Source organism: Poecile atricapillus, chromosome 2, assembly GCF_030490865.1.
Source record: "Poecile atricapillus isolate bPoeAtr1 chromosome 2, bPoeAtr1.hap1, whole genome shotgun sequence".
Lineage (NCBI taxonomy): Eukaryota > Metazoa > Chordata > Aves > Passeriformes > Paridae > Poecile > Poecile atricapillus.
The window spans coordinates 125,685,174-125,713,065 of record NC_081250.1 but is presented as its reverse complement, the minus strand read 5'-3'; the positions used below and the strand labels follow the sequence as shown (position 1 = coordinate 125,713,065).

At 37.6% G+C, this 27,892-nt stretch overlaps 1 protein-coding gene across 7 annotated transcripts; it reads left to right on the top strand.

Moving 5' to 3' along the window:
* Positions 1–27,892, top strand: SNX16 (sorting nexin 16). Of its 7 annotated transcripts, none has more exons than XM_058832062.1 (8): positions 1–62; positions 4,723–5,188; positions 9,251–9,337; positions 14,062–14,210; positions 18,779–18,848; positions 22,981–23,117; positions 26,018–26,134; positions 26,397–27,892. In XM_058832062.1, the coding sequence occupies exons 2-8, from the start codon at positions 4,817–4,819 to the stop codon at positions 26,500–26,502; spliced, it is 1,038 nt and encodes a 345-aa protein (XP_058688045.1). In that variant the 5' UTR covers positions 1–62; positions 4,723–4,816; the 3' UTR covers positions 26,503–27,892. The 7 variants fall into 7 exon arrangements, with proteins under 7 accessions (XP_058688045.1, XP_058688048.1, XP_058688051.1 ...); XM_058832065.1 differs by lacking the exon at positions 1–62 and adding an exon at positions 304–325; XM_058832061.1 differs by lacking the exon at positions 1–62 and adding an exon at positions 1,223–1,539.

The window sequence follows — 27,892 nt, the reverse complement described above, 5'->3', positions numbered from 1 at the left end:
CGCCCCCCGTGCGGGGCGGGCCCGGCGGTGGCGCGGCGGAGCGGGGCGCACGGCGGGAGCAGGTGAGCGGGGCCGCTGTGCGGGCGGGCACGGGCGGCGGGAGCGCCAGCGCCGGGAGTCAGGGGGCAGGCAGGAAGAGAGTGAGGCAGTGAGCAGCCCGCGCGGGCAACAGCGGGCCGGTGGAACCTCGCCGCTGCCCGTCCCGCGCCGGACGAGAACGGCCCCCGCCGCCTCCGCACAGCTGTCGCGGCTCCCGCGCACCTGTGGGGAGGCGGCCGCGGGCGGTGGCACCGCGGGGTCCGGTCCCGCTCGGGCGGGACGGCGGGTACGGAAATCCCCGTTCCCCGGGGCGGGGCCTCGCCGCGCCTTCAGGTGTTCTCTCGGCCGGTTCCCACAGCTGTTCGGCGGGACCAGGAGGGTTCCCTGGGCCTCGCCGGTGTCACGGGCTCGGGGCCGCCCTTGGAGTTACGTAAAGCGGCGGCGGCGCTCCCTGAGCGCGGCCCCTCGGCGGCGGGGCCGGGCCGGGCTGGGCGCTGCCCCAGCGGTGCCGGCCGGTCTGGTTTGGTTCTCGGTTTCAGAACCCTCGGGTCGTAGTCAGAAGTAGCGCTCCCTGATGTGCGGGTCTTGGGAGTAAGGTACCTGCATTTGCTTCTAGTTCTAGTAACAGACTCTGGGGCAGGAATTACTGTGTGTTTGTGAGGTGTGATAAATAGACCACCCCTCCACCCCCGCATTTTGAGTTCATAAGCAAGTAAAAAATGTTGTTAGGTAACTTGGCTGAAGTCGGCACAAAATTATTATTTAAAAAATCACTAAAGCCAAGTCTGGGAGTTGTTTCTTTATATATTCCACTTGTTCTTCAGCTGACATTTCTTAATAGCACTTAAACCCTAAACATCATCTGTGTTGTCCAAACAGAGGCACAATATATGTAACCAGATCACAAATAGTATTGCATAGCTAAAAGTCTTCTAAATCCAATTACAACTGTTAAGTACGGGTTGTTTTGTTTCTAATCTATTATCCTTGAATCGTGTGGCTTACATGTTTCTCACTGAATATGCAAGCCATTAGGTGAAAAAGGTTTGGAACTGCGATAGCTGCAAGCTGCAGGCAAGCCCTTTTTAAGTGGTTTTATTACAGCCTATTTGCTTCACCCGCAAAAAGGGAGGTGGCTGCTGTAAACACCAGGATAAGTTGGTGTCATGCTGCTCTTGTAGCATGTGACAGCCGGGTTCCCGGGACTGTCCTATCCTGTTTCTGATCTTGCAGTTCAGCGCTTCCAGCAATTCTCTTCCTTCTCTTTTCGTTCTTAACTCACAGCTGGGAATTAAACTAAACAAAATACAGGTTCCTAACAGGAAGCAAACTCTTGCAGAAAGTCAAGTAAATAGCTAGACAAGAAAGTGCAGTGTCTGGGGTATCTCATAGGTGTCATGAGCGGTTTGCTCTTAAAGTCGGTGTGCTGCAATAATTCTGCTGGTTCTGTGCAGCTGGGGTAGGAGCAAACAGCATGCAAACCCTCCTTGCTTTGCCGAGGTAATTAGGGAGTTACGTGGTTTGTCTAAAAGGATTTTTTTTTTTTTTAACGAAATTGTTCTCAGTTCCTTTTATTGCATGAATTAGCAATAAGCTATATTCATAGATAAGGCTGGATTCCTGGGGTTGTGACCTTCGTTGGGGCATTGTATTTTTTGCTAATATTCGGTAGCTTTCATAAAGTGCAGTTTGATGTGATTTTGAACCCTCTTGTAACTCATGGCATGTAAATATTTTATGTACTAGGAAATTGTGATACTTCTACAGCTGAAGATGGATTTATTTATGTATTTAGGAATATATTTGTGTTTGAGAGTCTGGTAATGTAATATTTTGTATATTTATTTCAATTTTTTTTACAACAAAAATATTCAAGTTAAGTGAAGCCATGTATCATTTGCTCACTTGACCTGAAATTTCTGTTACCCAGAGAATACTTTCCTGCTACTCCTCAAAGTTGGAGAAATCTCTGTGTGACACAGGTAGTATCAGTCCCTCTTATTTGTCTGTGGGCATGTTTACTGTGTCAGATTGAGTCAAGAATGTCCTTCAGAAGACAACAGTGTCATCATCACCTTTAATACTCACTGACTCACAATTTGGGGTGGCCTTGGAGAGTACAAAAGAAACTGAACCAGAAAATGTACCCTGGGAGCAGGCTTAGTGTAGTCCAGCTGCTAATAAGTATCCAGGCAGTGGTACTGAATTAGAGCTGGTCTGAAATGAAAGCTGCTGAAGCATGTACAGTGCAAGTGTTGGCCTCTCAACACCAAGGGCTTTATCCTCAGGGTGGTCTGTGTTGAGCTCTCTTGCTTGCCCAATAGGTGCAGCTGCTCAGAAATGCGTGCGCAGTTAAGAGTAGTATGTCGTAAGTAAACAGGCTCAAGATAGTAAGTTCTTGACTGGCATTTCACTTTAAAGGAAGAAGTTTTTCTAGGAAAGACTGTTCACAAGTATTGTAACTGGTGAAAGTGTCATTGTGGGCTTTTAGGTTTGGTTGGTTCTTTTCATAAGATGATGAAAAGCACAAGCCTTTTTTGCATCTTAAAATTCCACAAACTCCTAGGTTAGGTTAAACACATAGTCCCCGAGAGGTGGGTTTATTTTCCACTCCAGATTCACAGTCATGCAACAGAGGATAAGCACTTTTTACATATAGATTGTTTGATTTTTTGCAGTCTGGACTCACTTAGGTTCTTCTCTTTACAGGAATTTAATCCTACACCTCCCAAGAACATAGCTTGGTTGGACATTGTTTAAGGGATGTTCTCAATTTCTTGTGCTGGTAACATAGAAGAGCCACTGAAGTGGCAAGTGAAAAAGGAGTTATCTTTTTTAATATTTCATTTAGATACTTATTTTTTCAGAGAATATTGCTAGAGAAAATTTATCAGACAATGCTTCATGCCTTGCATTAAGGAAAAGTTATTGCAGAGCTTATTGTTTGAGGTAGAAAACAGATTTTCTTACTAAGATGCAGGTGAAAAAAGGGATTTAGATCTGGAGTAGCTCCAGGAGAACATCTTGTCTCAGAGACAGGTGTGACTTGCGTCTCTCACGCTAAGTGAGGCTGAAGCAGGTCAGATGTCTGACACGTGGCTTCGCTCACACAACCAAGCGCAGGACTATGTTGCAACAGAAGCAGCTGGATACCTCAAATCCCATCCCTGACCAGCCGAGTGAATCAGCAGGGGTTATGATACTGACATTTCAGCTCCCTCAGATGCTGCTGAGTGTCCAGCTTCATTCCACAATGAAGCAGAGATATTCCAAGAAATGACTGCCAGTTTGAAATTGTTCTCCTGGTCAAGTTAACTGAGCTTTCTGACAGAGAGTGCGTGAAAACTTCCTGATGTAGCTGAAAGGATGACTAAGTTTGTTTTTTCCTTCACTTAAGGAATTTGTTCAAGAGAATTTTTCATTCTTGCTCATGCTGGTTCATTTAAAATTTATTTATTTATTCCTGTGCTCTAGGATTAATTTTGAGCAAGAGAGGGAATCCATCACTTCACATTCGCAATTAGGAATCTCATTTGGTTTTGCTGCAGTAGATGATTGATTGTCTGATGTGAATCAGGTTGGCGGTTTCCCATTTCACAGCTTCCTGCAGCCTCCTGGTTGATTGGTTTATTCCTGGGTGAAATGGATCATGGCTCAAATCCTGTTAATCCAAAGAGGTGGCATTTAATTTGCATCTTGTAAGAGCTCTTCTTTGGGAGCTTTGTTAAAATGAGGAGAAGGTGCTTTTTGGCAGTTTGATACTGCTGTCTTAATTTTATTTTGCTTTTTTCCCAGAAATGTATGCACACAAAAGGCTTGTATATATTTAATATTTTATTGTATTTAATATTAATATTGTAATTTTATTGTATATATATAATATATATTTTATATATATTTCAAGACTCATTTGAAATGGTTTTGTGGAAAAAAAAATACTAAATTGTTTATTTATCTTTTTTTCTGTGCACTTGTTTTTTCTATTTTAATCTTCTGGAATGGAAAACTACCTGCTATAATAACCCTGCTTTTGATGTGTATGCTTGTAAAACTTAATTGCTCCAATTCTGACTCCAGAAAATGTGCGCATTTAACATTGTGACAAACGTCTGCAGCATTATATACAACAGAGTTGTTTTGAAAAAATATTTTGCATTGAAAACAGATCCATTATACTTCAGTGAATGTGTAATATGCAAATATGTTTTCACCTAAGTTGTTTACTGTCATGTCTTTTGATTCATGTCATGTATATTGCTGCCTGTGTGTTTGGCTTGCATAGTCTACAGTGGATGTCTTACAGAACCAATTCTGAGAAAACCTTTTGATGAAACAGTCACTGAAACTACTTCTTATATGCCAAAAAATTGCTAACTCTTTGGATAAGACCAAATAACACTTAAGTCTTAAAGGACAAAAGGATTTTTCTCTTTTGTAATCTTGCTTACCCGTGCTATTTTAATTTTAATGGCTGTGGAAGACAGAACTCTTGTAAAGCTGTCTGTCAAATGGTTGAGATAAAACCTAAAAGCACCATTTTATATGAAGCCAAATTCTTTGTGAAAATGTTTTACCATCAATACTGCAATCTATCATCTCAGAGCTAGTACATATTTTTTTCCAAAGCTGTTAGTGTTGCTTTGACTTAAAAATGACAGCAATGTTTTCTGTCCTTAATCGCAGGTACTGTTCCTGAAAACAAAAGGAAACATGGTTTATACAACAAATGAAGCTTAAATTTCTGGACCAAAAACTGAGGGCTTTTTTTTCATGAAGGATGGCAACACCATATGTTCCTGTTCCTATTCCTATTGGAAGTTCATCATCCAGCTTTATAAACAGAAACCAAAGAAGTTCTTCCTTTGGGAGCATCTCAACGAGTTCAAGCTCCTCAAAAGGACAGCTGGAGGACTCTACAGTTGATAGTTTTAAAAAGATGAGTGTGCCTGACCAGACTGGTTCCACATCATCTGCATGTAGCAGTCCACTTGTTAGGACTAAATTTACAGGTCTGGATACGTCCATAGAATACTGTACTCAGCCTGTAGAAGAAATAGAGCAGAATGAAGATTCCAGGAGCTGGGAAGATCGACCATCCACGCCTACTATTCTGGGCTATGAGGTGATGGAGGAAAGGGCAAAATTCACTGTAAGTTCTGGGCGTAGTATAGTTGATCCTGTAATGACAAGACAACAATTGAATGTGCTTCGCATTGTCTTTCAGTAATTAATGCTGCAGTTCAGGGATGTTACCAGTTTAGCTTCAAAGTACTTCCTGACAGGAAAATACCATTCCTGTTACACAGGTGGGAAAACTGGGACTAAAAATCTGTCTTTCCTGTAATTGTGTATGTGAAATAGAAGGAGTTCTGTTTCATGTATCGATTTCTGCTGGAAAAGTCAAGAAATCCTTGCAGTTACAATTCCTTGTGAAGTTGAACTTGTGTAAGTTCTGTGTAGTTAAACTTCTAAAATAAAATGTAGTCTTTTATTTGACGTGAATGATAAGAAACTTTGATTTTAGCCCTTTGCAGTTATAAGTATCTTACAACATTTCTGTTAAAGTGCAAACATGTAGGTTTCAACTTCTTGCCCAGCTCAGTTTCTAGTGAGGGAAAATCTGTTCTGCAAACAGGCTGGGAAGTTGCTTATGCCATATCTTCTGCCAGAAGAGCAGCCTAACTGGTTTGTATTGATTTTTCTCAAAGTGCACTGTTAGCTGGCAGTTCATTTTTTTTTGCATGCCATAAATATATCGATGTACTTCTACATTTGTTTTTGTGGGTGTGGTTGAAATACTTCTCTGAGATAATACAGCAGTGCTTGTGGGACTGATGGAAGCTGTTTGTTACTGATTATTAATTATATTACTTAAGATGAACAACAGAAATATTAATCAGAAATAGGTAAGGAGAAGGAAATAGCAGACAAACATTTTTTCCTCCTGTTTTCTTTTAGATTAGAGAAGTGCAGAATGTTTATGACAGTTAAAATACTAATGAAATCAAGATATTTTCATAAAAAGTTTAATAATTATGCCTTTTAATTATTTGAGAATGATACCCTGTCTTTTCCTGAGATTCTCAGTTTCTAACATCTTTGTGCATGTTAGCATAAGAGAAGAGTGGAGTTGTTTGTAACAGGCAGATTAAAAAAAGTTTTAAATAATAACCTGCAAAACTAAAACAACAGTCAGTATTGTTAAATGTACAAGGATTAACCTGAAAACACCACAGAATCATTTAGGTTGGAAAATACCTTTAAGATTGAGTCCAGCCTTTGATTGCCACCTTGACAACCAGATTATGGCACAAAGTGCCACATCCAGTCATTTTTTGAGCACGTCCAGGGACAGTGATTCTACCACCTCCCTGGTCAGCTCATTGCAGTGTTTAGCCACCCTTTCCATGAAGGAATTCTTCCTGATGTTCAGCCTCCCCTGGCACAGCTTAGGGCCATGTCCTCTTGTCCTGTCACTGGTTCCCTGGGAGAAGAGACTGACCCCCACCTGGCTACAGCTTCCTTTCAGGTGGTTTTAGGGAGCCATAAGGTCTCTCCTGCGCCTCCTTTTCTCCAGGATAAATATCCCTCAGCCACTCCTCACATGACTTACCCTTTAGACCTTTCACCAGCTTATTGCCCTTCTTTAGACGTGCTTCCCTGTTTCTTTCTTGAAAGCATTGCTAAGACATACTCCAGTGTGCCTGTAAGGTGTTCTTATCTATTAACAATGACAACTTTGTCTCCTTATTGTATGTGGAAGGCCAGGTCACAGTACAAGCGAAACATTCTTCCACTATAAAATGCTTGGATACATTTTTGCTCTTCCTGATTTCACCTCTGTAGCTGTGTTGGTTTATGAAACCACACAATTAACTGTTTGTTTTCAGTTGTACGTTCTGCATGCATTTTGCTGTTCTGCATTAAAGCCAGCCAGCAAGTAATTAGTCCTAGGAATTTGAGTTGCTTTTGCAGTGCTAAATCAGTCAGATGGAAGACAGTGGAAATCAAAACCACTTGTAAGAGAGAAGACTCAATTGCTAAATTTTTTTTTTTTTTACTGTTGGTAGCATCTCATAGTTTCCAAAAATAAGAATCTGATTAAGCTGAATGATGTCCAGATTTTGGGAGTTATATGTTAGTGCAGGTTAGACTACATGTTGCTGAAGCTTATGGGAGAGAAAACCTAGGCTGAAAACCTCTCCTAGTAAACATTTATTCGTAAGTGAATTTGCAGAATTTGCAGTCTTGGAATGTTCAATTAGCTCAATTAGCTGCTTTATTTTTTTTTATTTTTTTTTAAGCCAAGTGGAAATGATAATGATATCCTGAATCAGGCAGAGAATGTTACCCCATATGGGTGTATTTTCATCGATGATGATTTTTTTATTTATAGAATGAAGCAATTCATGATTGAGTGGAATAAAATGAATTTGTTGAATTAATTTGTGATTTTTGCTCAAGATCTTGTATGAAGGAACTGAGAGGTGTTTTGTAATATTTTAGACCTTATTCATTAATTACAAACTTTAAAGAAAAGTCAAAAAACACTCAACCATCTTTTTTTTTTTAGCTTTGGCAGGAAAACAAAACATATTTGTTTCAGGTTGCCCATGATTTTGAGGCTGGTAATCAGAAGTTGATTGCACTCCCTATTACAGTTAAGTTCACTGTAATCGGTTAACTTTTTTTTAAGTTATCTAATGTTCACTTGGAAATTATTCCCTTTTTTCTTGTATACATCTTTAAACAATGCTTTTGCAGAACTTCGAACAGTATACAAGAATAGAATACTGATCAGCAAGTAAATTGACACACATATTCCAAAGTTTCTTGTTCTGTGTTTTGATGTGTACTAACAAAGAGACTTCACAATTTTTAAGGCAGAAAAATTACATTTTAATGCTGTTTTTTTAAGCATGTCCTGCAGCTTGAATTTTATAAGGTAATACTTTTTCCTCTATCACAATCCATAACTTCCACAGGTGATTCATCTTGAAAGTGAAATTGTGTTTAAAACATAGATAAGAGAAGTAATTGCTAAAAAATTGCTTTTGATTCGCACCATAGTTATCTGTAGTTTCTGTAGCTATCTGGAACTTAATATGGAATACAAAATTGCTAGAAACAGTCTCAGACCTGTACAGAACTTAGCTAGCACTGAGGTTATCATATGTTGAGACTGCAGTAAGAAAAATACTCTTTTATCAGCTTGGGCAACCTGCTATGACAGCATGAAGTACTGAAAAAGATTTTACTATATTACAGGTTAGAAAATGATTTAAATAGAATTTGGTTAAATGAGGGATTTTTTACCATTATGATTCTAAAAATATCTTTTCCTTTCTTGTATTATATTTTTAACATACAGACTCGGAAAAAATAACCCAGTACAATTTCGGAACCTGTCTTTCCTTACATTGAGAGAGTAAGGTTATGACATTAGACACTGTTTAATGTTTTCTATTGAAGTTGTGTTGTTAGATTCATTGTGTTGGAATATTAATCCTCCTAAAAAGTAATTGTAGTATCATCATCATTATCATCATTTTGTTTCTTTATCCATTTGCTTTTAAATAGGGTATGGTATTTCTATGCTGTTGTCTCGCTAAATCTGATTCAAGGTATCCATTACTTCCATTATACAGTGCTGGTATAATCATTCTGATGCAGTTTTCTAGTGAAGTCATATTTCGCTTGGAAAGACAAAACCTAATGTTCAAGACAAATGCAAAGGAGGATGTAATTTTATTCTGCGTAATTTCTCCTTGTGAAGCGAGTCAAATGAGACATTTTGAAACAGTACCACACTCAGTACCTGATTATTAACAGTCATCTTAAATGCAGAGAGGCCTCCAGTATCAATGAGTAAAACTACAATTTAGTAAAGGTTGAAGTAGATCACTGAAAAATACTTCCCTTACTTTTTTGATAGCCAAGCCTTTTGTTCTGCTGGGCAGTACATTCTTTCTTACAGACAAATAGTTAGATGTATTTAGGAATTATAGGAATGCCTTCCTTGAATTCTGAAATTAAATTAAACTCTTTGTACTGGTAATCGTTATCTGCATTTCTTTTACTCTAATTAAGATTTTTTTTTTTTTAATCCATGAGTTTTGTTTCATTAGGAAATAGAGGATCATTTCAGCCTTCCAGACAGTGTAGTGTGAAGTTTTGCACATTTTTCTGATATTTCCGTCTTTTCACACAGGTATACAAAATACTGGTGAAAAGAAGTCCAGAGGAAAGTTGGGTGGTTTTCAGACGGTACACAGATTTCTCCAGGCTTAATGACAAGGTGGGAATTATAAACTGGTAAATTCTCAGCCATCTTACCTCACCTCTTTCATGTCTTATATTTTCATCACATCTTCTATATTTTTCAGATTTTAATGCATATAAAACACATACTGTATTAATGACTGGAAAAATATGATTCCTCATTTTTTCAAAGATACACGAAACAGCTACCACTGATGTAAAGAAGATGTAACAACTTCATCTGAAGCTGTTGGTGTGCTTCAAACTTTATATTTATTCCTAGTTTCTATGATAAAGGAATTAACTCTTGAATATTTATCCACTGCATGGAAATAGAACTAGGAGCTTGTATTCTCTTGCAGGAATGATCTAGTAGTTATTTTGTTCTTTTCTGTGTAACAAACTCTACTTTTGTTCATCATAAAACTGAAGACTCATGAACATAAATATGTTCTTTGTATGTAGGTCAGTCTTTAATTGTTTTCAGTATATTCAAAGTTAGTAGTGAAATACTCTATCAGACTTTTGAAGATGGAGGAAACACCAGATGAATAGGGATTCTGGGTCAACAACTTAATATTTTTTGAATACTTGAGAGGAAAAAAGTGCTTATCTGGAAAGCACAGGTTTTTATGTTTGGTAAGTAGTGTTTGGCTATCAAAAGTAGAGAAGCAGTTGCACTTTTCTTTTTCCACTGTTCACTCCTAAGAATAATCTTTCATTGCTAGCTCAACACAGTTTCTGCTAGTATGTTCTTTCATATTTCAACATGGACCTTACCAACACATCCTTTCTTTATCCATAGAAAGGGATTTTTTTGTATAGGTTATCACTTTGGAATTATGTGCCTAATCAACTATGAGCTCAATTCAGCTGAAATTTTAAAAACGGACTTAAAAATTTCTCAGGGTTCTTGGTTTGACCTATTTGAATATTTTCTAGGCTACCTTTGAAACACCATTTTAAAACTAAATTGCTAAATATCAATTAGTTTAGATATTTCATTCTAAAGAAATTCCTGTCTTAAATACAGACTATCTTAAATTAGGGAATGTCTTGATATTGGCAAAAGCTTGACTTCTTTTGAGACAGTGATCTTGTTATTTCAACTCAGGTTTTGGAAGTCAAGTCAATACAGTACTTTACATTTTGATTCAGCTATGTCAGGTATAAGTCAAGAATTGTCTTACCTCCATTGACTTTTAGTGTGGTTGTCAGTAGTTTGAAAAATTAAGAGCCCAAAATATCTATTAGAATAAATATTTAAAATTTACACGTGAAGCCCTTAATCTTTGCCATTAAATGTTTGGCATAAATATTTGGCGCTTACCATTTTTTCTAGGTATAAGTATTTCTGCTTAAAGAAAAATCTCTATTTTTTGAACTTTGTGTCACAGTATGAAGCTTTTTCATCTTTCAGTATATATCTAAACCATTTACTTTTTGGTCTGTAAGACCTTATATTTTTTATAATACAGAATTGTCAGCTCTAGGAGCTTAAACATACTACCATTCAGGAAATATTAGAGAATTACAAAATAGTAACATAATAATAGTTTGAAAACATGTAATGAAGTGTCCAGTCTTAAGAACCAAGAAGCTTACCATTTTTCCCCAAGACTGTGACTCATGTGACATGTGTAATATGTCACATGGTGATGTAGGAAGGAGTAGGAAAGGTGCTGGACTCAATCAAGCAATCATGGCCAGAATAAGTTGCCTGACCCAGAGGTTTTCCTGCTGTGTCAGAGAAGCACTCAAGAAAGAATGCCCCAGGACTGTGCTGGTGAGAACTAGTCCACTGACAGCAGCTGGCTCTTACACTCTTCATCCACAAAAGGAGTAATCTGTGAGTAGGCGTGCTCTCTCCTTAGAATTAAATTACATGATCCATGTGACCAGACAAGTAAAAGTACCATTAAGCAGAAATCTGTGTGGCTGAAATGCTTTCCCAGTGATGGTTATTTGCAATCTTCTGTACAATTAACAGGAACTCATGTTGTTATATTCTATGGGTTCTGTTCTATTCAGATACATTCTTATATATATATATATATGTTACTAATCATAACTTGGTAAGAGATGAAGGAATTTTGGAGGATGAAAGATAAAGATATAAAGAAGAGTCTAATATCAAGATGAAATTCAGTAAGAGGGAAACATACTTAATATTTAAATTCAGAAATTAAGAGCAAGGCTTTGACAATAAGCCATTCTGTAAATAAGGAACTAGTATTTATCATGGGCTATTCAAATGAACAATATTGGTGATGTTTAAAAAGCACCTCATGCTGTGAAGCAATACTTATATAAGCAAAGGTTATTCATTAATGTGGTTCATCCTTTAAAGTGTGTAGAGAATTTCAGAAATATCTGTTCTAACTTTTCTAAAACTTAATCTGGTGAAAGATCTTTGCATTAGAATTTTCTATCACTGCAACATTCATATTAATATAATCGATGTGTGCAGAACATCTCTGATAGAAATTGGCTAGATCCTGTATTCAGAAAAAAAGATGAAACAATTGTTGTGGCAACTGAGATACCAGATTTTATAAAACGTATTTGCTTTTTCATGATGGTTTTAAATTTATTTTTTAAATAAAAATCAGAATTTTCTTTGTCAAGCATAACTTTGAAAAATGTTTTTTTATCAAAGTGGTAAAGTTTTTTTTTATTATCTTGCATATTAGAAAAGTAATTGGCACCCTTGGAGAGGTTCATTTGTATAATCACACAACCACTAGGTTGGAAGAGACCTCCAAGATCAAGTCCAATGCATGCCCTAATTAGCACCTCAACTAAATCATGGCACCAAGTGCTACATCCAATCTTTCTTTAAGCACATCCAGAGATGGTGACTCCACCACCTCCCTGAGCAGACCATTCCAGTACTTTATCACTCTTTTTGTAAAAAACTTTTCCCTATTATCCAACCTATATTTCCCTTGGCAGAGCTTGAGACTGTGTCCTCTTGCTCTGTCAGCTGCTGCCTGGAGAAAGAGACCAACCGCCACCTGACCACCATGACCTCTCAGGAAGTTGTAGAGGGTGATAAGGTCACCTCTGAGTCTCCTTTTCTCCAGGCTGAACAACCTCAGCTCCCTCAGCTGTTCCTCACGGGGTTTGTGTTCCAAGCCCCTCACCAGCCTCGTTGCCTCCTCTGGATGCACTCCAGGGTCTCAAGGTCCTTTCCAAACTGAGGGGCCCAGAACTGGACACAGCACTCCAGGTGTGGCCTCACCAGTGTCCAGTGCAGGGGCAGAATGACCTCCCTGCTCCTGCTGGCCACACCATTCCTGATCCAGGCCAGGATGCCATTGGCCTTCTTGGCCACCAGGGCACACTCTGGCTTGTGTTCAGCGGGCTGTCACCAGTACCCCCAGGTCCCTTTCTGCCTGGGCAATGTCCAGCCACACCATCCCCAGCCTATAATGTTGCAGGGGGTTTTTGTGGCCAAAACGCAGGACTCGGAACTTGGACTTAGTAAACTTCATCCTGTTGGACTCTGCCCATCCATCCAGCCATTTCAGATCTCTCTGCAGAGCCCTCCTCCCTTCCAACAGATCAACACACTCTCCCAGCTTAGTGTTGTCTGCAAATTTACTAATGAAAGACTTGATACCCTCATCCATGTGATCAATAAAAATATTGGACAGAGCTGGCCCCAGCACAGACCCCTGAGGGACACCACTGGTGACTGGCCCCCAGCTGGATGCAGCCCCACTCACCACCACTCTCTGTGCCTGGCCATCCAGCCAGTTCCTAACCCAGCACAGAGTGCTCCTGTCCAAGCCGTGGGCAGCCAGGATTTCCAGGAGTGTTCTGTGGGAGACAATGTCAAAGGCCTTGCTGAAGTCCAGACAGACAACATCCACAGTCTTTCCCATGTCCACCAGGTGGGTCACCTGGTCATAAAGGGAGATCAGGTTGGTCAAACATACCTACCCCTCCTAAACCCATACTGGCTGGGTCTGATACCCTGGCCGTCCTTTATGTGCTGCATGATGGCACTCAATGTAAACTGCTCTGTTACCTTACTGGGTAACTGGCTATATAAGGCTAACTGGTCTATAATTAACTTTATGCTTTCATTCACTTGTGTGTTTTATTTCTGAATTCAAAGAAAAAATCTGAGTATTTCTGATGTCAGCTATACCCCGTTGCTATTTAAATAAGTCAGAAATACTATTCTGCATGTTACAAGGGTTTGAGCCATACTTGCATATTGAACTCTTTTTATTCTGGGTGTAGGAAGAACTACTCTTTACAAGAAGTATCTCATGCATGTGCTGTGATTTATTCTTCTAGCCCTCCCAAGAAAGACAAGTTGCAGAATCGTAGATCTGTAATGGGGTTTTATTCTATACATATGTATATATAGTACTTATTATCCCTGATTACTTTAGAAGAATTACCACTGAAATTATTATTTACTTTATACATTTTATTTACAGTTTTCTTATGTTTACAGACTCAAAGGCTTTCAATAGAAGACTCACACTAAATAACAAAGCAAAGGGTTTCATTCCTATTTGAGGAAAAATACAAATACTCTATTACATAAGAGTGCAGCAAGAGACACAACTGTGTCCACAATTTAAGTTGTAATTTGGATTGTACTTCTGGTTGAGACTTAGGTTGTGCTTGAACTTAGCAGAAGTCAGAAATATCTCATAAATCTGTGTAAAGTGAATGCCTGTGGCAAAATTAGTAATTTTTTTTAATTTTTAATTTCTTTGTCACTAATTTCAATTTCAGCTAAAAGACATGTTTCCGGGCTTTCGGTTGGCCCTTCCGCCAAAGCGCTGGTTCAAGGATAATTACAATCCTGACTTCTTGGAAGATCGACAGTTGGGGCTGCAGGCATTCCTCCAGAACCTAGTAGCTCACAAAGACATTGCTAACTGGTATGTAATGAACTTTTGCTTGTGCATTTGTGGCTTTTTCCTGTCCATACTCCTCTTATAAAACTAGCTCCAGCAGTGTATCTTTGGGCAGTGTGGTGAGGGATTTCAGTAACATTCATATCGTGCATTTGGTCATTACGTGAATTATTCAGTATCCTTTTAAATTAGTCCCATCTTAGCATAAAAAAAGTGGAATTGCAATATTTTGAATTGTACAGGGATAATTAAAAGCTGTAATATTTAAAATGTTAGAATAATCCCATTTTTATTCCTAAAACATTACTTTTCTGTGTTTAATGCAGAATTGATAGTATTGTTAATTTATACTAGGTGTGTTAGGCTTACATAATGGAGTACCTACACTATTATGTAGTTATTTCTTAAAATGTGTATTAAAGTACAGTTTTTTATTGACATGACATGAAAGTAATAGGAGAACCTTTACAGATTCCTGTACATAAGTAAATGTAAACCACAAATCAAGGAAGTCTTAACAGTTTAAAATAAAAAGTTTTGCAAAGTGCAAAGATTTCTTTCAAGAGTATCTTTTTTGTACAAAAGTGGGAAATTCTTCCAAAGCAGGAAAATTAATAGAATGTAATTCTGACAAATTAAATGTAAAATAATTTTATTACTGACCAGAAGAGAATTTAAGTAAGCAACTTGCTAGAGGTAATGCAGTTAGTTTTAAAACTTTTGCCAGCACCAGAAATAAAAAAGTTAAGGTTGCTGTGTTAGAGATTCTTTGAGGAATGAGTCTGAGAGCCTGTCAACATCTGAAACTTCATTCAAAATAAAGAGTCAGAAATGTTCTAAAGCAAACGTAATTCCCTCGAGACTTTTAAAGGAACAAAATTTTTAAATTGCCAAGCTGTGGTGTGGGAGAATAAAACCATATAATGCTCATACCTACTTTACTTTTTAGCAGAAGGGTTGTTACTACATTTTACATGTTTTTATAAGGCATTTGACTGTTGAGTCTGGACAATAGGTATTTGTACGTCAGTCTGAATTTGCTACTGCTTGTAGTAAAAAAAAAAAGTGGTAAGCATGTAAATAAAAATTATATGTCTCTTGTAGAGACAGGTACTTATGATAGGGCTTGTATAAAATGGTTAAAAGATAAGGGGAAAAGGATCAATGGAAATTTAGGGTGGTACCAATGGAATGTTAGATCATAGTTGCAGACACTGATGTTCAGAACATCTTGAAATCTTGAAATTATCTGGAGAGTGGAATGAACAATGAGATCACTAACTACTCCAAAAGGATCCTGAGGTACTGAGTGACTAACATCAATTTTCCTGTCTTGAAGTAGAAAATGACAGTAAGTACACTCATACAGGTTTATGAACTCAGCTGGTTTTTGCAACCTGGAAAATAAACTATTTATATTGATGCCACTCGTTTTCTGAGCCAGTTCAGTACTCAGCAATAGTCAAAAAGTTTCATTAAAATCATTAGAGGAACTTAAAAGGGGAAAAAGAAGTTACTGCTCTGGGAATCTGAATGGTACTTCTGTATAGTTAAATGCTAAAAGACAGCATTCAGTTTCAAATGAGGTATCTGTTAGAGGTACAGAGAAAGCAAGCAAGAAGAGATGAAGCTGCAGAAGAATTTCCCTGCAAGAAGAGTTATCTTTAGTCTGTTGTCTCAGGTGAGATGAACAGGGTGTGTGAAATCATCAAAGGGGAGAGGGAAGGCAAGTAAAGAATGTTAATATTTTGATGATTCATAGTCATCCTGGAGTATGTCACGCTGAGTGGCAAAGCTTTGTTGTGAGATGTCAAGAGACAAAGCTTAAATGGTTTCAAAAAGAAATGAGGCTCAACTTATGAGTTTGTGTCAGTGGCTATTAAGTATGATTATGTTGGTGAGGTGTGCAGCTAAGAAGTATAAAAACACTCTTTATAATTAATTACACAATAATAGGTGTGCCAAAAAGAGAAGGAATCAATCTCTAATAGCCTCTAAATGTAACTTCTATGCTGCTGGAAACATACTGGTGAATGAAGTGGACTTGCTTAAATAGATCTGAACTCTTTCTGCTTCATATTGTTGAAGCTAGATCAGCATTTCAGCTGGCATGTTCTTATCTTGGTGATGGACCATATTGGACAAAATAGTGTTTGTCATAGTTCAAGGCAAAAAACACCAAACTGTAACTTTCAGACTGCACTGGATATCAGCTATAAAAAGGAATTAATATAAAATGTTTGTGGAACCAAATTGTATTTTGGCTAATGAAGAGATGGTTAACTGAAATGTGGTTTGTAGAATTTTTGTCCGTGTAGGACTCTTCATGAAGACAAAATTATTTAATACACTTTATAACTTACTGATATGGTTCTAGTGTTTGGGTCTATGGAAGGTCTGAATTCCTCAAGAAGTGTTTAAAATGAGTGAGATTTGATCCATCTAATATGTTTACCCACTTTTCAGAGAATAAATTTACTATTAATGGGAATTAATATTTGTACTACACATAAGCAGTGGTAAGCTTTTCACCCTGTTTTCTACTTTAAAGCTCACCATTTTTTCTCCAGTTTTGCAAATAAGTCAAACAGCTTGGATCAGACCTAAACAAAAAATGGCTTTTCTCTGTGCAGAGAAATCTGTTTTATTTCTCTTTATGTACTGTATTGACAGAGGGAAATTTGCCCTTTGGGGATAGGAGACTCTTTTGGTATACCTATTTTTTAATAAAACTAGATTCACAAAGTCTTTAAACGTAAAATGGAGGATAATATATGCAGGTGGCTAAATTTAGAGTTTGTGTTTTATAGACTTCTCATGTTTTACGTTGTATTGAAGATTCAATGAAAGATTGAATTGAAGTCCACCCACAGAGTTAAATCATGTTCAGGAAATTTTCATGTAACTCGTGAAGTGGGAGAAAGAAGTTTAACCTGCTAAACAGAGGCATCATCTGGCTTTATATAGATGACAGAGCTGTCCTGTCTCCACCCTGTATAAGAAGCTTGGAAGGGAGGAACTCAGTCAGCTTGGAGTCAGGGATCCCAGGTGCTGCACTGGCCCTTGCTGCCCACCCTAATGCTGGCACTGCTCCTCCCTGGAGAGAGGTATCAGCCAGCACACGTGTACAGCAAGCTCTGTCACAGGACAGAAAAGATCCCTGTGGTACTTTCAAGGCAGAATCTTCTATTCATGAAATGGAAGGAAGAGGTGTAACACATGGAGATGAGAGCAGGGTCAGAGCAGACTCTTAAGAGCAAAGCTAGGCTGCAAATAAATGTTCATGCCAACAGGTGCCTATTTCAGGTAAAGAAACAACAAGTAAATGTTCAGTGTATTTTAGATGAATGTTCTTTAGAGTCTTTTTAAAACTAAAAGTGATAGTATAATGAATGGTTAGTATTTGAAGAAATTTCTCCTCATTTTGCTTGCCACACCTGGTTGATTAGGATGGTAGCTGGGTGAAAGTTTTCCTTTCTTGTGAAAGAAAACCTTTGTGAAAACCTCAAATGCAGAGTGGAAAACAGAAAATTACTGCCTTTTGCCCTCACCTTTCCATAGGACCCAGGTGGGAGGAAGAGACAGGAAATTGTCTGGCGTCACATTTTTCATTTTTGTGCACTCACTGCAGTAGGAGATGATTTAAAGTTTTACAGTAATGAGTGCGAGCACAGCATTGCTCCTAAGTTACTACTTGCTAATTAATTGTGAATATAGTGTTCTGATTTGAGGTTATTTGAAGAAGAATGAATATAACTGAGCAGGAAGGTCTTAAAAAGATGGCTGAAGAGAGACCTGTTTGGAGATGTTTATGAGTTCTGTGAAAAGTAATTAAATTTGGAAGGTAGAATGAGACAAATGCTTGAAATACTCTGTAGTAAACCACAGGATTACACCTACTTCCTTCTTCTGGCTTTTGCAAAACAATACACAAATGGGGATGGCAACTGTTACACAAATCCAAATGGAATGCATTAATTTGAAATGTGTTTCAGAGATGGCTATGTAGTAGCTCCATGTCACATTGTCTTCTATTATAACTTATTATTTATATAAAAATATATACTGTAAATATAAAAATTATATAATGTGTATATGTTAATGGAGTACGATCCTAGCAAAATGGAGACAGGTTAAAGCGTTTCAGTACTCATGCTTAAATCCCCTGTTACTACCTGAAGGGATTTGCAAATGGATTTTAACAGCATACTTTTCCTCCATCATATAATACTTATAATACTTACTTTTCTCCAGGAGAATTTTTCAAACCTCTTCAATGCCAAAGTGATAACTTGCCAGTTATCATGTAGCAACAAATTGTGTGAAAATTTTAAAAAAATCATGAAAAACTTTGTTCTGCCATTGCTTACTTACCTTCATAATTAATTTTCTAAACACTGTCCCTGGTCAGCACATACAACTGAGACTTAATAGTTTGTTAACTATTTATTCATTAATTGTTTTGAATACTTGGGAATAAATTTGAGGATGTAAATTTTTGTGTCACTTAAATGCCTCCATTCTGGAATAATTTTTAAGTGTTGTTGCTGGTTTTGTACTTTGAGTAATTAATTTTCTTTTATTTGGTAAAGCCTTGCAGTGAGAGAATTCCTTTGTCTGGATGATCCCCCGGGTCCTTTTGACAGTCTAGAAGAGAGCAGGGTAAGTGCTAAGTAGTGTGATAGAAAAGGAATGCAAAAGGCAGGTGTTCTTGGAATATTGTAAGATCTGTGTCATGATACGGAATGAAACACTTCTGTTTCTGGTCTTAGACAAAAATCACAAAAGGATGTTTCTAGAATGGGTGTGGTTTGATACTTGGTGAACACTGATCATCTTTGCTGTACTTCATCCCTGTCCCAGAATATACCTTCTTGTTTGCCTTTTATGAGCCATGGATGAAGTTTGCTTTGTAAAACAACTACTTGTATAAGGCACATGCTGAACATAAGGAGAGATTTTACAAGTTTACATTCAGCACATTGTTACAATGCTTATACCTTAGAGTTAGGTCTAGCAGGGAAGTATTTCTTGCTATAAAATCACAGAATGATGGAATGGTTTGGGTTGGAAGGAGCCTTAAAGATCACCTACTTCCAACACCCTTGTCGTGGGGGTGTTCTCATGTAATGAATACAGTTACATGATTAACTCTCACCACCAAAAATAGTGTTCTTGTAGAAAACTAAGAAGTGTCAAGCAATGTTGTAAACCAGCAGCCTTTCAACATGCATATGAGAACAGTGAACAAGTAATACTGTGTGCTGCAGCCCATTTTATTGAAAGTTCTGCTGACATGCAGAGATATATCAAGGTTGTCTACAGCAGATAAACTTAGTTTTCTTGCTTTATAGAATAAATAATTCTATGTTTTAGAATAGTACGTACATTTTTAGTCTTGCAGAAATTATGAATGTTAAATGATGCTTGTTCAACTAAATTGATATTTGCCAGTTTGTTTTGCATATATGTAGGAGTGCCTTGGCTCTTGTTACATCACTGTGTGCGTGTGAAACATTTGGTATGTTTTTTGTGGCAAAAGCTCGTATTTGATTTCTGTACAAGCCCTTTTCATCACTGATATTTAAGCTGATTAAATTTTTTTTAAATTACTGTAATTACTTATTCAGATAATTTAAAAAATTTTAGTGCCTTCTTCATTGAAATTTCAGTCATGCATGCTGTGGTGAAATTATTCTTCCACTGGAATTTAACCAAATCATTAAAACAGCTGTGCTGTTGTAGTTTTAGCTGTTACCCATTTCTGTGAAGTTGTTGAGACAGCTGTCATAAAATTGTCCAGGAGATACCACACCTTATTTATAGAGTGACTGAGGTTGGAAGGGACTTCTTGAGATAAGCTATTCCGGCCCTTCTGGCTCAAGTAAGGTCAGCTACTGCAGGTTGCCCAGGACCATGTCCACTCAGGTTTTTAATGTTCTGCAGAGGAGACTTCACAGCCTCTCTGTCCAGCCTGCTCCAGTGGCTGACCATCAGCACAGTAAAAAGGTGCAAGGTCCCATGGACATTAGTATGTCCAATTTATTTAAGTGCTCCCTGCTCTGGTCTTCCCCCACTGCAGGTGAGTTTTTCTTGATCTTCCTTCTGATTACAGGGAGGGAATTACTCAAGACTGGTCTTTCCAATCAACACAAAAAGTCCATGGTTTCCCATCTTTCTTTTGTAGATGATGTACTTGTAGAATCCTTTTTTTGTTTCTTTTCACATGCCTTGCCAGATTCAGCTCCAGATTGTGCTTCACTTTCATAAACCTGTCCCTGTAAGATTAGCCAGCAGCCTTACTATCCTCCTGTGTCATCTCTCCATGCTTTCACCCCTAGCAGAATTGCTTTTTATGTCTGAGCTCGGGAGATACTGAGCCACCTGCCACTTTTGCTTGACTTTCTACTTGTTTAACTGTACTTACTGACCCTGCAGGTGGTGATCCTTAAATGTCTGCTAGCACTCCTAGACTGCTCTTTGTTTCAAGGTGTTTTCCCATGGATTCTTTCTTCCAAGCAGGTTTCTGAAGAGTCTGCTCACCCTGAAATCCATGGTTGTGATCATGCTTTTTGTCTTGCTTCTGATTGGTAGGAGCCTAAACTCCTGCATACTAAAAGTATCTATATCCATCCCTTACTGTTTGTTGCTTTTTTTTTCTTTCCCTGAACTGCCTTATACAGGAAAAGCACCAAGGTTTGTGTACTTATTCCTGTAGTTCATTTTAAAGATATCTCAAAATTTACTTCTGTTTTGCCTTTCTATTACCATCCAAAGCATGGCAGAAAAAAAAAATCTGTTTACGTGATAATGGAAAATATAGGTATCTTCTATTTGGTTTACGTCTATTCTGTTATTCCAAGGACTTGCCAAAACGTTTATCTTTTTTCAGGGAGAGATAAAGGTACCTGCTCCGTTAGAAGGTGATTAGGCCTAGAAATTTAATCACAGAAAAATAGGCAAAATATTCACTAAATCCTTTTTTCTTTTGACATATGCTTGGTAGTTGTTCCACAGGTCTTTTCCCAGCCATCGCTGTTTCATGGTCTGAAGAATGAAGCAATGCTGTCTCACAGTTGTCCTTTCAGAATTACAGGGAAAATTAGTCCAACCTGGGTATTAAAACTGTTCCAGACTCCAGGTGTTCAGCTGTCAAAAGAACAATATAGCTCATTACACGCTGTAACCTTTCTCAGCTTTGGTTCACTTTTCTGCTATTACAGCATCCTTCAGAATATATTGATGTTTTCTTAGTTACGAACCGTGCCTGTGTTTGCTTGGGCAGCTCATACCCAAATTTCAGATAGAGATGAGTTTTTCCAAAAACTCTCATACAGAACAATGAAACAGCTTTTAACACTTGTGCGGTATTTTTATCTATTTTGTGTGTAGGGAAGTTTCCATGTGCATACATCTAAAGGTTGAAGTAATAAACTTAATTATGTTCTTAAGGAAATAATGTCAGATTTTCAGTTAGGGTATCTGCAACCTTAAATGTTTTTACAAAGAGCAGAAAAAATTACTTAATTGGCTTGGCTGAAATGGGATGACTGCTTAACCAGAGTGATAGCTAAAGCAATCACTACAAATGCTGCGTCAAGAATGAATTGCATGACACCTGCTCTTAGCTCTAGTAGACATGACCAAAGCTATGGCTTAACTCATGACTGGTCTTCAACAAAGATATGTTTGCTATATGAGTCAATAAAATAAATTAAAATTCCATGGAAAAAATAGGTTTACTGAATTGAAAACTCTTCATTTGTTTGTATTGTATAATTACAGGAGAGCTTAACATTTTAAAGATCATGAATCTGCTTCAGTTAAAGCAAAGCATAGTATATTCTTGATGTTTGTAGCACGTTTCAAAACTTTAGGAAAAACAGTGTCTTAACAGCATTGTTCTTAACTGAGTTTGTATAAAATGTTTATATTCAGTGGACTCTGAATTAGCGGTTAGTTGCAGGTATTATTAAGCCAAGAAAGTCTCCCACATGGGGCTCTTATTTATAGAGAACATGTAAATTATTAAATCAGAATTGCACATTACTGCTGGAAGACTTGTGCTTTCCAGTAATAGATTAAGAGGCTCTGTGCCAACACTTCTGTCACTTCCTGCATTTGGTGGATATTGCATTAGACACAGACTCTTCACGTTAGGTTTTGTGATTGCTCACTGACAGATCCATCAGGATGTGTGATACATACATGTCCTGCTCAGCAGAGGAGCACAGCCTATTTGTCATGGCTGAGTAGTTAATGTTCACAGCATCCTGTTAAACTTCTTCAAAATATTTTGTACTGGTGTTCTGATTGTCATGATTTCATATTTGTAACAGGTGTTTGGTTCAGAACTGTACAGCTTTGTCCTTATCCTGGGTAAGGAAAGTGTACGTACTTAGTCCAGATATTCCTCACATCATACTTTGAAACTGATTTTCAAGTCATGTGGAAACAAAACTTCTGTGAGGAGAAAAGGGACCAGGGAATTCAGTTTATGTTCCATATAGGCAAAAAGGTTCAAAATCAGGAATTACTTTTCTAGTGTCTCCCTTGTGAGACAAACAAATGATGTGATTAAAGTATTTGCATTACAGTTTAGCATAATAAGTTCATTATTCAAAGCAGCATTATTAAGATAATAATTTTGTTTTAAATTTACATAGTTTTTTATAGTAATCAATCTGAAGACAAGCAGCTATAACACTGTTACAGATTGATATTTCTAAGAGAAAAGCCAGTAAAGGCAGTCCACTGAAGTTAAATTGAAGATGCTCTTAAATTTGTCTTTTAGGCTTTCTGTGAAACTCTGGAGGAAACAAATTATCGCCTACAAAAAGAATTGCTTGAAAAACAAAGGGAGGTTGAATCACTGAAGAAATTATTAACTGAAAAGCAACTTCATATCGATGCTGTTGAAAGAAGAATTAGGTATGTAGAAATTTTAAGGGTTTTAGGAGGTTATCTTCATGAAAGCATTTTCTCTGTCTAGTTACAAGCACCAGCTTTAGTTGTATCTTGGAAACCATTTTCCCTACATAACCACATACAAAGCAATATTTTCAGTAAGCTCTTTCTCATATGCTGGCTAAAAACTATTTAGTACAAATGACTGAGAAACCTGTCCTATCTTTTCACTCTAAAGTAACTGTGATTGGTTCCTAATCCTTTAAGTCCTGTAAAGATAGAGCAAGATTCTGTTCTGCTTTTGAAATGTTGAAAATGTGAAATGCGCTGCTAGAGATGAGTGGGAAAATTGCTTTGTGTTATGAAATTCTGCCTGTACTCAAAGCTTTGAACAGAGCATAGGGAAAAAGCAGTATCTGTAATAATTTGTTTAATTTTGTTCTGAATTGCTTGGAATGAGATGCTGCAGGTGCCATTTAAATAGCATGGGAGATTGTCCACTTAAACCCAAGGGAAAATGGTACCTGTCTGCTAAATTCTGTGGCAGGAGCTGAGGAATTGATGTTGTGCTATCCAGTGTCCCATTAGAGCTGCTGAGTCAGTATGGCAGCATTTCCTTAGCAAAAGAGTGTATTCCTGTGGTATCATTAGAACTTCATAGAATCATAGAATTATTTAGGAACCTTAAAGACCATCCAGTTTCTTCTAGATCAGGTAGCTCAGGACCCCATCCAACCTCGCCTTCAACACTTACAGGGATGGAGCATTCACTTGTCTGGGCAACCTGTTCCAATGCCTCCCACCCTCACAGTAAAGAATCTCTTCTTTACATGAGATCAGATGAAAAAATATCCCCTCTGAGTGTGTCAGACCAGGGACAGTGAAGAAATTTAAAAAAAAACAAAACTTAAAATAAATTTTATTTTAATACTGAATGGGTTGCTGGCTGTAGCATATCCAGTTTGACTAACAAATCACACTTCAAAATGTGCTAGTGAGCTACCTTTGGGAAAGGCTTTAAATGGAATTATTGTGGCTGACTAAAAATTCTAATCAGAATTCTATATTCAGTTTGTTTCTTACTCCTGAAGGCAAATAATTGTATTTAGAAGATGTTTCCCCTGTTTGATGAGAAAGTTATGACATGCTGCTGGCTTAAATAGTGAAATAGTCAGGAAAAGTTAAATTACTTGCATTTTGCTAAACCATCATGATAGGAAATTTTGTGTGACTGAAAATAAAAAGGCATGAATAGCAAAAAAGGGACTTGATATTTTAGTGGTTTCCCTGAAGACAGATGTTTATTTAAATACCCAAAACACCCTGCTAGTGTCCCAGACATACAAAATTAGAGAAAGTCAGCTACATAGTGTCTGAAGTCTTGATGAAAAGTAACTTACGTGACTTTTAGCTGTAAAAATTACCAAGTATACTTCTGGTGTTGTTTAAGAACTTCAGCTTTGTCTGATGGGAAATGAACACGAAAGAAATGTGTCTGTCTTTGGCCTTGTTGAAGTAGAATTTTTATTTGGTGGCCCAACAAGAGTTAAGCATCTTATGCCTACATGCTCTAAAGGTACCTACAATGGATGTGAGGCAGAAGGGGACAGTTGGACAAGTCCTGAGACTTGCAGAAGGATTATTAATATTACTATTGTATTATTGCTGATTTGGTTCAAACATAGGCTGGTAGTCATGTTGCAGAATGCTGTTAAGGCTTTACATAAAATGCATGCATTAAAATAAAATAAGAACAACAGTAGTTGGAGCAATCTTAAAAGGGAAAGAAATACAGTAGTATCACTTTAAACACAAAACAGATCACAAGTTTTTGTTTCCAATTCAAGTCACAGCTTTCAGTGCTAAATTGATGTATGTTTTCTACGTAGTGAAATGGTTTGGAAAAAAAGATTTCTTTGGTCAATCTACATGACCATATTCCCATTTGTAGCCAAGCTAGCTGGACCATTATCTTGTGTTGTTATTAAGAAAAAATTGTCTTTATCACTAATGGAAAAATGCATTGCTTTGAAATTTAGTGTGTGGTTTTGGAAAGTTACAGTGAGGAATTTGAGAAACTATTGAAAAAATCTTTTTGTCATCCTACTCCCTTCTGACTATATTTCGGTTATAATCCTTCTGCCATTTAGGCAAGATGTGTTTGGCTTAGTCTGAATGTAATTTTTTACTTTAAGTCATACACACTCCTCTGGGATTTGAATTTTGTGAAGCTACTAAATTGTCATTCTCAACCAGAGAATGATAAAATGGCCTGGCTTGAAAGGCCTACCATGAACAAGGACACCTCCCACTAGACCAGGCTGCTCAGAGCTCCATCCAACCTGGTGTTGAACACTTCCAGGGATGGGGCATCCACAGCTTCTCCAGACAACCTGTTCCAGTGCCTCAGCATCATCACAATAAAGATTTTTTCCCTAATACTCAATCTAAACCTAACTTCTTTCAGTTTGAAGCCATTCTCCCTTGGGGGAACAGTCCCTGTTACAAGAGGCTCTTGTAAAAAGTCTCTCTGCATCTTTCTTTTAGGTTCCCTTCAGGTACTGGAAAGCTGCAATTAGGTCACCCCAAAGCCCTCTCTTCTCCAGGCTGAGCAATCCCAATTATCTGAGCCTTTCCTCATAGGAAAGGTGCTCCATCCCTCTAATCATCTTGGTGGCCCAGAGATTTATAGGGCTGAATTTAGTTTAGGAATAAGCAGCTAGAGCAAATAAACTGTTTAAATAGCTATCCAGTGCAAGCCCTGCCATCTCCATACCAATAAGAGAAATGAGGCATGCAGGAGTGAGATTGGAAGGTTACTTTCAATCTTTTTGCAGAAGCTGCCAAGGTTAATATGAAATGAGTTCTTCAGTGACAAATGTTTGCTGTATGGATTGGTGCTACTCTGTTCTTATCTGTTGTAGGGATTTATCTTTAGGAAAAGTGAATCGTCAGATATCAGGAGAAGAAAGTGAGTGCAGTGGTGAGGTGGAGTCTTCTGCAGTAGAAGCAGACCAGGGTACCCTGTGTGAGGACAGCTGGTAAATAACTATTATTTTACTTGTATTTTAGTTATTCTTCAAGTATGTTTTTTCAAATGTTTGGTCAAGCATTAATTCTGCACAGCTGAGAAATTCAGCATTTTACTGCAACTCTCTGCTGCATAAAGGCCCTCAGGATAGATAATTTTAGATCTGGAATAAGCAATAAGTTTAAAAAGCTTTGTCAATGTTTTGTGGATTGTCTGCATAAAATGGCTATAGAAAATCATACCAGTTTCCACTTATTGATCTGTTTTTGCAGCTCAGACAAAGAGAACCATGAGCCATGCTGGAGTGGCTCTTTGGCTGGAAATTCTGTTCCAGAAATTGAAGTTGCTGAAGTAGCCTATACCGTGGATGAAGAATAGCTGACCAGCAGCAGCTGTTACTTGGGACAGGTTCGTGTTAAGGGTGTATCTGTGGGTAGGATCTTAGAGTAGCTGTGAAGAAGTTACAGCAAAGAGCAAGAATGCACATACTGAATGTTTACATAAATCCTTACAAATTTTTAATGTAAGAAATATACCCAGTGCTGCTTTGATTTCAGTTTTTATCTAGCCCTTACATATTTAATATACTGAAGTCTAATAAGGGCTAAGATCAGCTAAAGTTTAGATAGCATACATACACAATTTGGCTGACTTTCTTAGTAGAATGACAAAAGTTTCACATTAAATCATGGTACACATCTAACTCATATGTCATATATTGCCACTGTTGTGACACATTTGATGTGTTCATCTGTTTGGTATTTATATTTTCTTATAGCCATAAAATAACGCTTGCTGAAGTAAAAATGGACTCGTTTGTGTTTAGGAATGGAGAATGCGTTGGTTTTAAATTCTAAAGTTGAAGAAAGTTCCTCTGGAAATTTTATGCAATGCAATAGGAAAACTTCCAGTACCAAGAGAAAAGTAGTTACAAAATGGGATCATAGTTGGATATTGTAAAGTGGTCATTTTTGCTGAAAGAACTGATCTGAGACCCCCAAAACACTGTGTATTTTCATCCCAAGATAGCAAATAGTTTTTGTTCAGTAATGCTGCTTTGAAAATCTGGGATACCTTTGTTATATACCCATATAACAAAAAGATCTGTAAGTTTGCCTTTTACTCAGAACACTACCTCTTACCACCTTGCTAATGCATTCATGTTTGTTTAAAAATGCTCCACATTATATGGAGGTTATTGAAAGACTTGTAAAGAAGCCATATTTTTTCCTGCACAGTTCATAACTAGATTGAATCTAGTTGCAGTGTATTTTTGTTTCAATATATTGTACACATGGGGATGTTGGTACCTATGTTGTATAGCCTATTTTTCAAAATGTATTAAAACAGGAGATGCACTTTATAATTAAGACTCCATTGTGCCAAGTTCAGTTGGCTAATTGGTTGAGAAATGGGAGTTGCAGGGAGAGGATTATGTAGTGCCTTTTTGTATTTTACTTGTTCATTACTGCAGAATTTTGTTACAGTGCTCTGGATCAGTTCTGTGGAATCTTTGATACAGCATTTTTCTGTTCTTCACTTATTTACTGAAAGTGCCTTGTTTTATTATGCTTTTCCAATAAGAAGAATGCTGTTTTGTTTTAATTTTTTTTGCCCTATTCCACCCACATCATTGTTTAATGTTGTCAATATGCAGTGTCTTTGTGCTGGAGTTTTCAAAGGGAGCTTTGTACTTCAGGCTATGCATACAATGACCTTGATGCAGAACTGTATAAACCTTCCTAGTGAAATAAAACTATGGACAAAA